At 41.1% G+C, this 17,128-nt stretch overlaps 1 protein-coding gene across 1 annotated transcript in view; it reads right to left on the bottom strand.

Annotated features, from left to right (window-relative positions):
* SLC5A5 (solute carrier family 5 member 5) overlaps window positions 1–17,128 on the bottom strand; it is a 427,828-nt gene that overhangs the window by 481 nt on the left and 410,219 nt on the right. Inside the window, exon 15 of the mRNA XM_044054751.1 lies at window positions 1–729. This exon is cut by the window's left edge and continues 481 nt beyond it. Coding sequence (XP_043910686.1) covers window positions 538–729 — 192 coding nt within the window. The 3' untranslated portion in view covers window positions 1–537. The remainder of the gene's footprint in view (window positions 730–17,128) is intronic.

Here is a 17,128-nt window from a genome sequence, read left to right as displayed (position 1 = left end):
GTACTTGGAGGAACTGCTTTGTTTTAGTATCCGTTTCTAACATTTGCTTTCTTTTCTCTTAGAAAATCACTTCTTTTTTAAAAACTGTGCATGGTTGCCACACGGGTTAGACGTGAAACTTTTGTAAAGAAGTGCAAAGGAAAGTCCATACTTCTATCATGGGTAGCTAACACTTCATAAACTTTGATGCAACACTGAGTAAACACAAGGCAAGCAATAATGCCTGACAGAGTGTGTGTTAATGTATCGATAACACCTGCCCAGGGGTGTTATGAGGGGGTACTTGTAAAATTAGACCTCTCAGCCAATTATCAGACAACTAGAAGAGTAGAACAGCGCCACCGTCCAGTGGAGTCTCACTTCCATTTCACTCCAAACTTGCACTTCCGTGCCTAAAGAAGTTTCACTTCAAAAAATTGTCCAGCCTCAGTGAGTAATCCTATATGTTTCTGTTACTTTAAAACATGTGTCAAAGTAAGCAGTAAGTACTCCTATGTAGAATATGTACAATGTGCTATTTCTTTTTGAAGAAGTAAACTAAATATTTGTTTCTTCCAGAGAGTCTAAATTATCCTTCTTGGTTATTTTATTTTCATCCACTGTTTGTAGAGTTGAGTCTTGTTTGATGAATGGTTCTTTCTTTTCTTTTTCTGTGCCTGCTGCAGTGCTGTGTGAAAAGGTTTTGGCACTTGGCATCTTTTCCTTTAATCTGTTCTTGTCCATCTTGTCCTGTGGAAAGTTAAATGTGATATTATTGTTATAGTGTTGCAGGAAACACAATGTCAAGGCTGCACTGGGAAGAAGGTAATCATGCAGTTTAACAACATGTCTAGACTATTTAAGCCTGGATTCTGCAATAACACTAATGAGTGCACTGAGGCATAATGAATGTTAAATAAGGGTAGCCAATAATTTATCTCTATGTAATATTGTTTGATATGATGTGGAAACTTGAATGAGCCATATGCTACTAAATTCAAAATGGACTTCATGCTAGTTTGCATTGCAGCTGTCGGGGCCACATTCTCTATTGCAGTCCTCTTCATAGAGCTAGAGGTCTTGCATCAGAACTTGTAATACATTACTTAATGGACATTTAGCTCATGGTATGTAGTTTGTACACATTATGACATAATATTAAAAAATACTGATTCCAGGAACTATGTAACATGACAATGACATGAGTACAGTGTGTTTCCATCTATATTTAAAGAAACCAGAAAGGTTTCTGTGAAAACAAGTTATTTATATTTTTATTTATACCAGTACTATAAATTGCTAAAAATGTATTTTTAGAACATAGAACCAGACTGTTGAATTACTTAGGGTTATTTCACCTATTCTTGTATCAGTTATTCTCTTCTGTAACCAATCATTTTAAGCTCGTCTAAATCCTGTAAAGTTATAACCACCCCTCCCTTCAGTGATCCTGCAACACTAACAATAGCTTTTCTTCTACACTGAGTTTAACTCTTACCATAGGTCATTCCTGTTTGGTACCACCATTGATCACCTTCATCCTCTATGTTTAAGTATTTTATCTTTGGGTTTTTCTCATGTTCATCCTCCCATTCACATCGCTTTCTCAGTGTTTCTTTTTTTTTCTATGTGTTGAACTAATGTGTTGTGAATTACTGGGATCCACTCAGGAGAAGAGGATGACAGTAGTCCAGCTGCAGCTTCAGTGTTAGTGCAGTGGGAATACTGTCTGATTCCCTAGGTTCCACTACTCATATCATTCACCCCATCATTCTGTTGGTTACATGAGCACCTCTCCCCTCCCATATTGTCTTGCATAATTTAAGCATGGCATTCTAGTAATCGCACATGGATCTTTCTCTACCTGTGACATTTGGGTAAATCCTCTTTAGTGTGTCTCTGTTAAAATGCATAACTTTGCATTAGCTGTTAACTACCTCCTCTCCTTTCCGCATTAATAACTGTGTCAGTGACCACTGTGCACATTGTGGTGTGTATAGGAAATCATTACTCCCCTGTTCAGTAAATATTATGCTAAGCCACCCAGAAAAAAAAAGCTAAATGACACTCATCGAACCAAGTACCAAGCTTTGTTCTTCAGTGCTTCCTCACAGCGCGCCTTTATCACTGCCCTCTTTGCTCTGTCTGCCAGCTAGTTCCCTGGTGAGCCAATCATGTTAGAGTCCATCCTTTACCTTCTATTTTCCCTATATTTGAAATCATTATTGAAGTTCAGCTATATCATGTTGACTGGGGTCCTCACATCAGTATTTGTTGTTAGCCAGTTGTTTTGCAACATGCTGTATTGGCAAGACACCTGCAGTATAAAACTGCATAACCTGCAATCTGTCAATCTAATGATGTTAAGGAAGCTTAGATAATTTGATAAAGGTACATAATCACCCTATAATGGAGAACAGATGTTCTCCAACAAAGTGTTAATGTTCATGTGTCACCCAGTAAAAAAAATAAATAAATAAAAAAAGTCCACCACTTCACAGCAGCATATTAAGCTGTTGTGAAGCATGAACTTCAGTGGCTGACATGTTTTTACTTGCACTAAATGCAACCTTGCTATTTTGTGAGTGTAAAGTTGGGGGGAAAAGTAATGTGTGCAAGTATGTGAGAGACAGAGAGTATACCTGTCAACTTCTTTGTTCAAGAATCATTGATAAAGCCAACAACATGAGGGCTAATGACTTGCAATCAGGCACAATTTTTAAATATGACCCTAATTCACTTAAACATTAATTTCCTAAACATTACGTGAGAAAGTATAATATTTGGCTTCATTGATTGACTGTAATCTTAAGTGATTTACTAGAAAATCAAATATTTTGAAGGGCAGAGCACAATTATAGACAGTTGAGAGACTCATTGCAAAGTGTGCCCTGCACTGTATTATTATTTTTTTATTCATTTTATCACTATGAGGCATTGAAGTGTACTCTGTGGAGAACGTAGCTGTAATTGATGGCCACGTAGTGTGTGTTAATCTTTCTGTCTGTTCTGCATCAGTGACAGTGTCTGTTAGTCTTTCTGTCTGTTCTGTATCTGTGCATGTTTCTGAGTGTACATGCAAGTCTGCTTGTGTTTCTTTTTGTGTGCAAACATTAAATACTTGCATAACTTATATTTTGATTTTATATATAAACTACTTACTCCAGCAGCAATTACATATGTTACAAGTTTGAAACATTAGGCAAACGAACTATTTTACATCAAAAATATATATTAAACAAATATATTACAGCATATTATCTAATTACAATAATGCCTTTCAGGATGAGTTTTCTAAGGGAAATTACGGTTCTTCCAGGAATGAAGAGGCCCTCTACCTGTGGGGTCATGCTTCATAACACCCTTGGGTGCGCTGTTATTTCCTCAGTAATATCCACCCCACTTGCTTAACATTCTAGCTGTAACTGTATGTTTCATTACCTTTCCCAAGACAGAGGTAACATTGACAGGTCTATGTTTATTTGGTATTTTCCATCAACCCCATGTTGTGCAGTTACATTGCTGCAGTATTTAACTTCTCAACAGAGTGCATTCCAAACTCATACCACAATAAATCTGGACATAGCTTAAAGTAATGGGGGAACCCAAAATATGGATAAATTATAAATATTGCTCTAATAAGCCTAGAAAGTTGCTAGATTAACATAATTTGTGTTAACATGCATGTTCTGAAAGATATGAAGTCTGCATAAGCCTAGAAAGTTGCTTGATTAACAGAATTTGTGTTAACATGCATGTTCTGAAAGATATGAAGTCTGAATCTTAATGTTATGTCATTATTTAGTGACATCAGTCCTCACTGATTTTCCAGAAACTTCCAATTTTTATGAGTGAAACACCAAAAATATGAGATAAAAATCTCGGCAGTCAAGAGGTGTGGTGCAGTCTTGAACTTGAAGGACTGTTTTCATCAATGACTCTCCCAAGACTTATACCACTAATTATGTACCCAGAAAAAGATTTCATCTGGCCCTCCAGTTCCTTTTCATGTCTTCAGCCTGCATGTGTTTGTTTACCTCTTCATCTGCTAACCTGGGTTCATTTGCTCAAAATGCTGTCTGTTGTAGAGACTGAAGTGAAACAACCATTCCTTCAACTTTTCTGTTTCTTCTTCCCTTTCTTTGTATTCCTCCCCCCACCAGTTTCATTTATTATACCCTCAAAGGCTAACATTTTTAATTTCTGTTATACAGCTGAAAACGTCATTGTTCCCATCCCTTCTTTGATAGACTAGTTTCTGTTGACCAACTTTTACCTTTGCCCACCACTTTTCATTTACTTCTTGAATTCCAAATGTTTGCCATTTCTTTCCCCTGTTTCTTGTCTTTTATGCCTTTTTTATTCATTGCTTGCCACACCTCATTAAAACACATTGGTGTCTTCAATTTCTTGTCTGTCTAACTTTTGTAATCCATATCATCACTGCCACAGTGATAAGCCATGGTGGTGCAGCGGTAGCATTGTCACCTCACAGCAATAGGTTCTCCTGTTCAATTCTTGGCTGGAGCGCCTTCTGTGTGGAGTCTGCATGTCCTCCCCACGGTCAAGTGGCTTTCAAAAGACATGTGTGAATGGGCATGCCTTCATTGAAGGTTGGGCATTGAGCTGGCACCTTGGCACCATAAAAATCAACTGCCAGTCATTAGCGGACTGGAGTTCTGCTGTGGCAACCCATAACTGGGAAAAGCCGAAAGAAAAACAACAACATCATCATTGCCACAGTGCCTCCCATGCACTTACACAGAAGTTAGTTCTAGCAATGTCCTTAGCTGTTACTTTGTACTTCTCTACCTCATAGTCTGAAGTCTTTCCTGTAGTTCACAGATCTAATCTTTCTTGTTGCTCCTTAATGGTGAGTACCACTCCTGTTATGCTCTTATGGTTTGTGGCTGTTTTATCATCAGCACTTTCTTGCTTCTCCTTTTCATAATAAACATCATTTCTAGTTTAAATACTGAAAGGCTGAGGTCAGTCAGTACTGTCACCTCCTTTGTTGGGGGGGGGGGGAACTCTTTAAATAGTTTTTTAGTGTGGTATTACCCATGTAATCCTGTTTCCTACCCTACCCATATTTTGTTAAAATAGTTAACTGACATGAAAAATGCCAACAAGAGAAAACAGTCTTCAACTATGCAGATCTATCATCAGGATTATAGGAAGTTACAAGGCTAATGGTCCTAGGGCCCTTACAATCCTAGCCAAGTTCTTACCCTTATTTCACAATCAGCACCTATTGCCTCTGTCCAAGAGGGACACAGGTGGAACCCCCAGTGTGAATTTACAGTCACACATCCAATCATTCAGATTGCGTTCAAAGAGGACCAATGAGGTGCTCTGTTTGACATAAAGTGGAAGTCTGTTCCAAAGGTGTGGTAACCTTTGGAAGACAAATCTGTCCCACCAGCAGGTTTTATTAATGTCACATACCAGGTTAAGCTCTTTAGAGCGAGTAACCTGTGTACCATTTGACTTTCAGATATGAAGCATTTCCAATAACGCAGGGTCAGAGATTGCCTTATATGCAAGGCAGAGATCACCTCTGAGTAGTTTGTATGAAATAGAATAAAGTGACGGTGATTTCAGGCGATCACCATAGGACATATGGTGAAGGCCTTTAGTTTTCATTGTGAAGAACCTTTGATGTTCCTTCAATTGCTACAGGTGCTTAGAAAGGTACATACCAAAAGGGGCATTGTACTAAATTATTGGCCTGATGAGGGAAGAGTACAGAGAGTTAATAACTTCCTTTTTTTCTGGAGGAAATGCTCTTACTTATTAGATGAGCAGTATAGAATGCCCTTCTTACCTCTGTGGAGACATGGTGATCAAAGGTTAGGTTGCTGTCAACCTGTGAGCCCAGGTGTCTCATCACTGAGTGCATACTTAAGGAGTTGCTGTTGATTTCATAGTTAGCAGCAACATCACTTTACCAAAAGGAATGATATTAAATGTTTTTGCATTGAGTTTAAGGCCATGACTTTGGCACCAGCCATTTGTTTGTGTAAGACCCTCTTGTAGGATGTTGACATAATTTGGAGATTCTATGACTGCTCCCAGTTTGCAGTCATCAGTAAACCTTGTCAACCACAGACCTTTAGTTTTTGCTTGTATGTCAGAGAAATAGATACCAAACAGTAGAGGTCCCAGGACTGATCCCTGTGGAACACCACTGGTTACAGGTCTACTGTTGGAGGTGGATTCCCCTATTTTGACTATATGAGTTCCATCAGTGAGCCAGTTAGTGACCGTCTAATAATATAAGGGTTGATGCCTAATTGGGTGAGTTTGTCAATGATGCCTGAGAGGGGGATAGTGTCAAATGCCTTGCCTAAGTCCAGGTAGGCTGTATGCACAGATTTCACCTTGTCCAAGGCCTTGATGACTGTCTTGAAGAAGTCCACCAGGTTTAACAGGCATGATCTCCCTTTGACGAATCCAAATTGAGTAGGGTCAAGTGTTTGGAGATTACCTATATCTTTTTTGATATGGTCCATGATGATTCGCTCCATGAACTTGCAGATAAGGCTAGTCAGGCTAATAGGTCTATAGTTCCCAGGGTCAGTGGAAGCACCACCTTTGTGCAAGGGAATAATGGTGGCTGTTTTCCATTCAGCTGATATGAAGCTGGTGCTTACACTGTGATTGAAAAGAGCACCCAATGGTGTTGCTAATTCATGTTGGAGCCCATGTAGGATGCAGCCTGGGATGTTATCAGGTCCCATAGATGCTGTGTTTTTGACCTTAGAGAGGGCATTTACTACTTGCTCTTCAGAAATACAAGGTAAGGGACAGGTGGAATGGATGTCATGAGATATGTGTGGCAAGGACAGGGGAGTGAAGTTTTCACAGAACCTGTCGGTCAACAGGTTAGCTATGTCCACAGGCTCAGTATATGTAGTATCATTAACTACCAGTTAGGCACAAATCTGAGCCTTTCCTTGTAGGTTATGGTTGTAACTATTGAATGCCTTGTGGTTGTCCTTTGTTGAGGAAGCTAGTTTGGACTCATAGTTTGCTTTGGAGGACTTCACAAGAAGTCTTATTTGCCTGTTTAAGCTGAGGAGGGAGGGTTTTCAGTTTAGGAGTGCTCATTCCCTCTTACTCCCAGACAGCAAATTTCTTCCTCTTATTGTAAAACCTATTAATGGCAGTTGTCCACTAGGCAGGTTTGCTCTTCATTGAGGAGTTAGTTTTGGTCCTATCAGGTATGGCCGAGTCAATGCAGTTATACAGGTGTTTGTATAACGCTTTGGTGTAGAGCTCGGCATAGTTGCCAGTTCCATCTGAAGGAGAAGGTGCAGTGAAGCTATTTATACCATCCCGTAAGAGGTTATAATCTGCTTTGGGGAAGTTTCTTAGTTTAGTTGCTGCTGGGGTGGGGTTAGGTGTGATAGTTACTTCAAATGAGACCGATTTGTGGTCAGATCTCACCAGGGAGGACCTCACAGTGGGGGTGTTACAGTGGTCCCCCATATTGGTGATCACCAGATCCAGGATGTTGGCACCCCTTGTGGGGGTGTCAACAAGCTGGTTCATGGTAATGGAGTTAACAAAACTGAGGAACCTTTGGTCAAATGAGTTTGAGCATGAATAATTTACCCAGTTGATGGCTAGTTAAAGTCGCCCAAAACCATAGTGTTTGGATGTATTTGATAGACTCAAGTAGATCCAAATAGGCAGAGTGGGTGTCCTGATTCACGGAGGTGATCCTGCAGCTGACAATGACTTGAATAGGTGTCAGCACTTAAATTTTATCAAGAATTAAGTTTCATCTAGTTACCACCCAATTAAGCTTAAACTACTACCAGCTCAAGATAATGGACCCTGAGACTGACAGGTTACATACTTGTGTCCCATTTCATTGATGGGAATCTTAAGAAAAACTGTAAATTTTCACCAAGGTTGTGCATCCTTTTTTTTTTGGCTGTGAAGTATCCAATAATACCTATGATATTTGGATTGCCCAAAATCCACAAGAGCTTAAGGGACACACCAATTAGGCCAATTGTGAATGCATCTAAATTTAAAACCCACCCTATGGCCAGATATGTAGATATTAAATTTAAAAAAGTTTTGAAAGGCGTACAGCACATTTGTAGGGACTCCTGGGACTTACTTACTAAATTGTCTAAAATTGAATTCAAAGATGACTTAATTTTGTGCACTGTGGATGTTATTAATTTATTCAGTGTGATACTCCATGAGGAGGGTTTAGATTCGTATCATGATTTTCTAACTGAAAACCACCTTTTTTCTAATAAGGAGATCAACATCTTAGATGTGTTAATGGAGATGGTGTTGAAACATAACTATGTTTACATTAATGGACACTACTTTTTGCAGAAAAAAAGAGTGGCAATGGGGGCAGCTTGTGCCCCCATATTTGCAAACGTAATTATGTTGCAATGGGAGAAAAGGTTTATTTTTGAGAAGCATGGAGAGGCCTGAACATTGTCCCTCTATTTGTGTTTTTTGGACAACATCTTTATTGTTTGGAACGAAAGTGTAGATGAATTGAAGGTCTTCCTTGACTTCATTAATCAAACAGATTTTCTTGTTTTTACCTCACAAGACATCTCATACTTAGATGTAAAAATCACCAAAGACACAGTGAACAAAAGGTTGGTCAGCAGCATTTATAGGAAACCCACCTTTTTAATTTGCCTCCTATAACATTACAGTTGCCATCTGGGACACCAAAAACATGGCATTGTAAAGGGGCAGTTTGTATGTCTGACAAGGATGGATTCTGAAGAAGAAACCTACCTCCATGAATGTGAATTTTTGGACAATATGTTTTTGGCTAGAGGTTGCCCTCAGGAACTAGTATAAAACATAAGAGATGAGGTTGACGAGAAAAGAAGAAATGTTTTTTTTTCTCCCTTTATTAAATGGTGATAGTGACACTTTTGGCCTAAACAACAGACCTGATGATGGAGACAATTTTGGTTATAAACTAATTTTTTTCACCACCTATTCTCCCGATTGTGATCATATTTATGAAATTTTGAAAAAGAACTGGAATGTTTTTTCATGTTTTCATGAAATTCAAAAGTTGACTGGGGGTAGTGTCAAAATTGTTTATGACAGGGAGGAATATTAAGGAAATCTTAGAAAATGGAGAGGGTGGTGTTTCAAATAAGATCAATGGGAGAACTGGTACCCATAAATGTGGCTTTTGTGGCCTATGTAAGTACATCATAGAAGGTGACAAGATCACTGTCAATGGTATTTACATCCAACTATTCTATATAGGAAAGACCCAAAGAAGGTTTAAAGATCATATGTATGAGCACATCAATACTATTAAGAAAGGGAACCCCAACAATGCACTTTCTAAGCATGTGATTGAAAACCCTGGTCATGAATTTGGATTTTTGTGTCTTGAGGTGATTAATAAAAATGTAAGAGGTGGTCCTTGGGCTGATACCACTGAATATAAAGAGTTAAGGTGGCAAGTTAGGTTTAATGCTTGTTTTCCACCTGGACTCAATGAAACTATATCTATTGCCAGCATTTTGAAGCTTCGTTCCTATATAGTATGAAGTTCTTGTATATATCAAATGTGTGTTTTTCAAAGAACATGTGTCTTTAAGACTGTGTGATTTTAATGCTTGGTACCAAATCTTTAATTGTCAAGAATTTGTAAGGTATTTTAAATGGAGTGTGGCTTTCATTGGTTCTGGCAGTGCATGTGTTTTTTTAGGTGAGGGGAAAGTATGGTATTTAATGGACGTTTTGTATTATTATAATGTTTCTGAAGAAGTCTTGTGCTACATACAGACAAAAGTGCTAAAACTGACATTAAAATCTGGTTCATCCTGTTTCCTGTGTGGTTGTTTCCAGCCTGGATTGTGTTTTTTGCTTAGAGTTGGTGTCCTGATTCATGGAGGGGGTTTTGCAGCTGGCAATGACTTGAATAAGTGTCAACACTTAAATTTTATCAAGAATTAAGTTTCATCTAGTTACCACCTAATTAAGCTTAGGTTCATAGGTAGGTACTAGGCTATCTGCCCGAGGGCATTTATAAGCCTAGTCAGAGTATGTCGGCTTTCGCCGCCCCATTGATTAACTGATCCTCTATCAAGCAGAGCCAATGAAGTGATCCCAGGGGTGTATTTTCTGCTACCCATCCACTCATCAAGGTTTCTCTTGAAGAGTGTTAGTGAGGGGCTCTGCCTGATGTAATTTGGAATTTTGTTCCAAAGCATGGGGAGTCTATGTGACAGGAATCTATCCCTCCAGCATGTTTTATTTATTGTTGTGGCGGGGTTTAGCTCACTAGAGCACGTGGCTCACAGTGAATTGGATTTCTTTAGGTGAAGCATGTCCATCAATTCTGAGTTGGACATGGCTTTGTAAGCCAGGCAGAGATGACCTCTGAGTAAGCGATATGCCACTGTGTACAGCCGGAGTTTTTTTCAGTCGGGCTGCATAGGACATATGTTTGAGACCAGTAATCCTCTTGGTGAGGTACTTTTGTGGTCTTTCCAGCTGTTGGAAGTGTCTTGTAAGGTACATTCCAAATGGGGCATTGTACTCTATGATGGGTCTAATGAGTGATGAGTAGAGGGGCACTATAACCTCTTTATTTCTAGATGCGAACCCTTTAGTAATTAGATGGGCCACATAGAAGGATTTCCTAACTACTTTGGCAATATGATTATCAAAGGGGAGATTACTATCTACCTGGGTCCCCAGATCTCTTATTACCTCTTCTGTATTAAGGGGGCTGCCACATATGTGGTAATTCGTGGGTGTTTTGTTTTTTTCCCAAACGGGATGACTATGCATTTTTTGGCATTTAGCTTGAGGCCATGACTTTGACACCAGGTGTCCGTCTCACTAAGGCCCTTTTGGAGGATGGCTCCCAGTTTGCAGTCATTGACAAACTTTGTTAGCCATAGTCCTCCTGTGTTTGCCTGTACTTCTGAGAAGTGTATGCCGAACAGTAGGGGTCCCAGGACCGTGCCTTGCGGGACACCACTTGTGACTGGTTTAGAGTCGGACCTGGATCCCACTATTCTTACCGTGTGAGTTCTGTATGTAAGCCAGTTGGTAACCCATCTCGTGACGTAGGGGTTTATGTTCAGGCTGGTGAGTTTTTCTGTAATACCCGAGTGGGGAATGGTGTCTAAAGCCTTGGTGAGGTCAAGGTAGGCTGTGTGAACCACCTTTCCCTCATCTGTGGCCTTGGTAACTGTCTCAAAAAAGTCATCCAGGTTTAGTAGGCATGATCTGCCCTTAACAAAGCTGATCTGGGTCGGGTCAAGTGTTTGGAGGTTCCCAATGTCTTTGTTAATGAGTTCCATGATGATGCACTCCACAGCCTTAAAGACCAGGCTAGTCAGGCTTATAGGGTGATAGTTACCAAGGTCAGTTGTGGCCCCTCCTTTGTGGAGAGGAATAACCATTGCTGTGTGCCATTCTATGGGCACGTAGCCTGTGGAGAGGCTGAGGTTGAACAGTGTGTTTAGGTGGTAGTATTAATTCATTCTGTAGTTCGTGCAAGACGCAGCCTGGGACACCATCTGGTCCCATTGACGCTGTGTTTTTGGCTTTTGAAAGGGCTGTTTTCACCTGTGTGTCTGTGATTTTTGGGACACTCCACTTTTCCGGTATTGTTGTGGGCCCTTTTGGAGGTGAGAGGGGGGTGAAGTTTGCACTGAATCTATCTGCCAGGATGTTGGCAATATCAGTAGGTTCAGTATATTTTGTGCTATTTTGCACTAATTCAGTGCATATCTGTGAGTTGCCACTTAGATTCTTAGCATAGCTAAAGAAGGCTTTGTGGTTATCTTTTGAATCCTTGGCTATTTCTCTTTCGAAGTTAGCCTTGGATGATTTCATGAGGGACCTCAGTTTCTTACTGATACTGATCAGGGATGTCTTTCCTTCTTGGGATTTGCTTTTTTTCTGAACTAGTTTCCTCCTATTATATAGCCTGTTTATTGCAGGGGTCCATCAAACTGGTTTCCTTCTCTTAGAAGAGTGAGTCTTGATTTTGCTAGGGATGGCACGATCCATGAATCCTTGTAGGTGCTCATAGAGTGCATTTGTAAAGGTTTCTGCATCTTGGGCAGCATTATCCTTTAGCATGGGGGCTGTGAAACATACTACCTCTGTCTTAAGTAAGGTGAAGTTTGCTTTAGAAAAGTTTTTTTGCTATGGTTTCCTTAGTTGGGGGTGGTGGTGGGGTTTGGACATCTAGAGTGATTAGTTTATGGTCTGATCTAACCAGTGACAGGTTGACCTCCAGTGTGGAACACCTGTTGCCCATGTTGATGATGACCAAGTCCAATATGTTTTCAACTCTGGTAGGGGAGTTTACCAGCTGATCCAGGACATTTGAGTTGATAAATTCCAGGAAGCGCTGGGCCTGGGAATTTGTACTCAAGTTGTTTTCCCAGTGAATGGTAGGGTAATTGAAGTCTCCCAATATCAGGGTGTTTGGTAAGACCTTCATGTTTTCCAGTGTCTCCAGACAGGTGGAGTGGTGGTCCTGGGTCATGGAGGGTGATCTGTAGCAGGCCACAATTTGCATTGCAGATTTGCTCGATGTTAGTTACACATGGATGATCTCAGAGGTATCATGCTGCACCACTAACCTGCAGGTGTAGGTATCCTTGATAAATATGGATACACCCCCTCCTTTTGTGTTTCGGTCCGTGTTCTGTGGCCGAAACGTGTGGTATGAGTTGTAACCCGGTAGTGCTGGGGTGCTCTCTGGAGCCTTGAACCAGGTTTCAGTTACTGCACAGATGTCGACGTTCTCCATACTGAGGAGTGTTTCGAGTGTGTGCATTTTGAGATTTAAACTCCTGGCATTGAGTAGCATAACCCTCAGTTTGTTGTAAATTGTGCTGTTTACGGAGGTGGGTTTGACTTTTGAGCCTTGCCTAAAAAAGGCACTATGGGGGCAGCAAGAGCCTTGGCCAGTATTTGAAAGCCTAGGGGTGACAGGTGCAAGCTGTCTCTTGCAAAGCAACGCAGCTTGTCAAGCATGTCGTACCAGGCTGACTGACACTGGATCCCCTTTAATGACACCAGAAGGTTAGCCAATTGTTGAAATTGATCATTTTTTCTTTATACCGAAGTATCATTCTTGGTGAGGGCAGGATGCTACTCAGGGTCAAACTAAGGCTTAAACAGGCTTAAACTACTACCATCTCAAGATAATGGACCCTGAGACTGACAAGCTACATGCTTGAGTCACATTTCATTGATGGGAATCTTAAGAAAAACTGCAAATTTTCACCAATGTTGTGCATCCTCAGATGATAATATTTAGTAAGAGAGTACAAGGGGCCTAGGCACCAAAGTGAGATTGAGCTGTACCCCACCAATACGCAAGCCTTCTTTTTGTCTTCTTTTTCCTTTTGCTGTGAAACAAACTGTTACAAGCCTGTTGATGATTTAAAATAAATAAATAAGTACAAACATTTTCTAAAAGTAGAGAAAGACACTATGGGCAGGATTCACGAAGCCTCCGTGTAAGAGTTACAAGGCTTACGTGGAGGCTGCAGTTAAACGGTGTGACGTCAGCATGTCATGCATATGCATGAGGGCATGCTGAATCACACCTAAGGCTTACACAGTCCGTGGAAGACAGTAGGGGGCGTGTCCATAGGCCGAGCCCTGCAAACGGACACGCCCCCAGAAGAGTAAAAGTGCCGAAAGTAAAACCCCATGACAGAGTCCATGGAAATGTGAATAAACCCAACACAACACATGCCCCCACAGACTATGAACATAAAATATATAAATGAACATGTTATATATTTTTTTTAAATTGTAAAGATGTTTGCCCGTGAGTGCGCTCGTTTGCGCGGGCGTGCCTGTAGCTTAGCCACAGCAGTCAGTGGAAAAGCATATAAGAACTACATATGCAAAGTAAGCCAAGAAGCAATAGCGTAGTGGTCGGCTGAAGAGCAGGCAGTCATGGTTCGAGCCCCCCCAACATCAATTTTTATTTTTAGTGAAATAAGCACAAAACAAGTCCCTGACATATATGTACACATAAAAAAATATATTTTATGTAAAATGTAATGAAATGGGCCATTTATTTTGAAGAAATGTAAGATAACAAAATAATAAAAGATGCCAGATGTGCCTATAGCTGAGCTACAGTCTAACAAGTTGAGTACATCTGCCCGTAGGTGAGCAGTGGTTTAACAGGTGTAGAATGAGTGCCCGTAGGTGAGCAGTGGTTTAACACGCTGAAACTGTGTGCCCCTAGCTGAGCTGAGCGTAATATGCGTGCTGACAGCCAAATGAAGCGTAAACCAGCGTAACCCGCTTGCGCGGAGCTGCGCACCGCGCCAACAAGCTAACCGACGGGCAACATTGAGCAAGCTGTAACAAAACTGCCTTTACGCAGACACACCTCCTAGCCTGTGTAGACAGTCATAAAATATAAAAAGCAGTGGCCAGGTTCGAACCCAGGATACAATGCACCATAGTCAAGGTACTGAACCACTAAGCCATGACAGCTGTACTTAGAAATGCAGCAAATATATAGGAATGAATAGAAAGAGGAGCATGACAAAGCAGGTTTTGTGAAGCTGATACAATTCCAAAATGGCAAATCACAGATAAGTGCGGGAAAAACTGCATATATAAGCCCCATAGGCGGGAATACACAGCATAACTGATTGTAGAACTAACTTGCAGCCAGAATGTCAGGAGTAGGTGAGGGTAGTTGCTTTCAAGCACAGAAGTGGGGCGTTGAGGAGTCCAAATATATGGTTTGGCTCCTTGTCCACAATCATGAGTCCCAACTCATGCAGGGCCAGGTCCTGTGGGGAGCATATAGGGTTGAGGCGTGGGACCGGTTGGCTCATGATCTTAACAGTGCCACAGGGATTCTAAGGACTGGTGAGCAGGTCCGTCACCACCATGCGGACCTGAAGAGATGGAAGCAGGACCAACTGAAACTTTGGATCCAGGAGGCCCGGCAAATGCCCAACGCCCCACTACTGAGTAAGCTACATCTAATTATGTATGTAAGAAATTAACCTAGCTGATATTATGAAGATGTGTATTCCAATATTACTTTATTTATATTACAGCTGCAGGTGTCCATTCTGCAAACCGCAGAGCCTATGGCGATAGGCTGGTGCAGTTGCACCACCAGGCAGGTCAGTAATCCTCTCCCTATAACTGTAAATAAATATAAAAGTATGACAGTTAGCAAAAGAGTGCAGTGTAGTCACTAAGTAATAAAATGTGCAAGTAACAGTGTAAGAATGTTTGCAAGTATTGCATGATTACAAAAGTGTGTTGCAGTCTGTAATCCAAACAGAAAAATGAAAATGTCTGAAATAAAGTCTGAAATAAAGATGTCCCACCTGTAATATAATAGTACACAACCTGCAGCAGGCTGAAAAGTACAGCTGCAGAAGATGAGCAAAACACATGTGTGAAATATATCCCTGTTGAAATACTGAAACATGACAGAAGTGAGACTGTTGGAAAGGATTGTAATAACTACAGGTAAAACATGTCAATAAAGCCTAGAAGTAAGTACCATCCTGAATTGTAAAAATAAAACAAGTGAGAGAGTGTGAGAAAGAGCTATGAATCCACCAATAAAGTAGTAATAACTCCTGAATAAAGTATACTGCAGTCAGTACAGAATGAAATGAATGTGACAAGCAGAACCAAACTGCGAAATGTGTTCAAAATGTTCTTGCAGCTGGAATGTGTATCCCAAAATCTGGATATGTTGCTCTCAGTCTGCAATATGCAGATAGTATGATTGTCTGAAATACCAAACATCCACAGTTGTCTATAGCTATATAAAGCAAATGTAGCAGGATGATGTAGCTGAACAGAGCCAGATATGAACGTGTATGAAAAAAAATGAAAATGTATATTGATGTAGCGGTAACATTCCTATCACCAACTTGGAGTAGTTATCACATAGGAAACTGTAGGTAGAACTGTAGTGTGTATATATCTGCAGCTATTAGAAATGTACAGCATATGTATTGGTATTTGAAGGTGTTAATTATATTTTCTGCACCCTACCCTATAACCACATATAATCCATTCCACGTGAAATTGGTATGTGCAATCGCAATTAACACCCCTGGACATTTGTCCTGTTGGATCATACATATTTGCATTTATGTTGATGCATCTGCCCTATTCATACATCCATACCTGAAGGCCTGTTGCCATCAATCAACCCTGCATGTTGTTGGACTGCGTATTGCTGTTCAAATTATGCATGTGTTATGCTCGCTGTTCAATGGTATGAATATCTGGGTGTTTGGTTAATGGGAATACTAATGCATGCTGTTACAACTAATTGTGAATGGTATTGTATGTTACTAACCCAAACTGTCATGACATAATGCAAAACATAGGACAACAGGGAAGGCGGGTTCCAGTGGACCCACCTCTCCCACCTCAGCTGGCGAGTGCACCTGGCAGTAGTGCCCAGTCCGGACCCTCCTCCGGTGGCCCTGTGCCACCTGCGGGTGGAAGTGCTGCAGGGGATGGGGCTCGTTCCCCCTCTGCAAGTGTGGCCGGAGGAGAACCACCACTCACCATCCTTAGTGTCCGGACTGTGGTGCGTAGGGAGATCCAGGAGGCTGTTTTTGGGCCCCTACGCCAGCTTGAGGCACAGGTGGCACAACTAACGGGCATGCCTGCTGCCCGGCCTACACAGCCCCATCCTGGGCAGTGAAGGCACAGTGGCAACTGCCCATGGGTGGGGATATCAGTTCCACTGTTGCCATCTGTGGGCTCATGGACTCTGGATATCCAAACATCCATCCCCTTCAATTGTGTAACCCCCCCCACATGTGTCATACACTGCCCCTGTATGCGTCTTGTTTGTCTTGTCTGTTGACCTACCCAACCTACCTCCCCAGCTATACCGACTTCCTTTACCTGACATACCACACTCACCTGAAAAAAAAAAAAAAGGGCACTCTGTACCCACAAAAAAATTACGCCCCATACATAGCTGCCCATTTCGCACACATGTCTGCTGGACATGGAAACTGTCAATTACAATTGGCTGTACAACAAGTATTATTGTTGTCCTTACACCTCTCTCAGGGGTGGAAGGTTTCAAATGTCACACCAAATTACAAACATATGCACAGCTGTTGCT

The sequence above is a fragment of the Protopterus annectens genome, chromosome 13.part0 (assembly GCF_019279795.1).
Source record: "Protopterus annectens isolate FY-2018-M chromosome 13.part0, PAN1.0, whole genome shotgun sequence".
NCBI lineage: Eukaryota > Metazoa > Chordata > Ceratodontiformes > Protopteridae > Protopterus > Protopterus annectens.
Note: the sequence above shows the minus strand (reverse complement) of the source record. Positions and strands in the feature narration are given on the sequence as shown.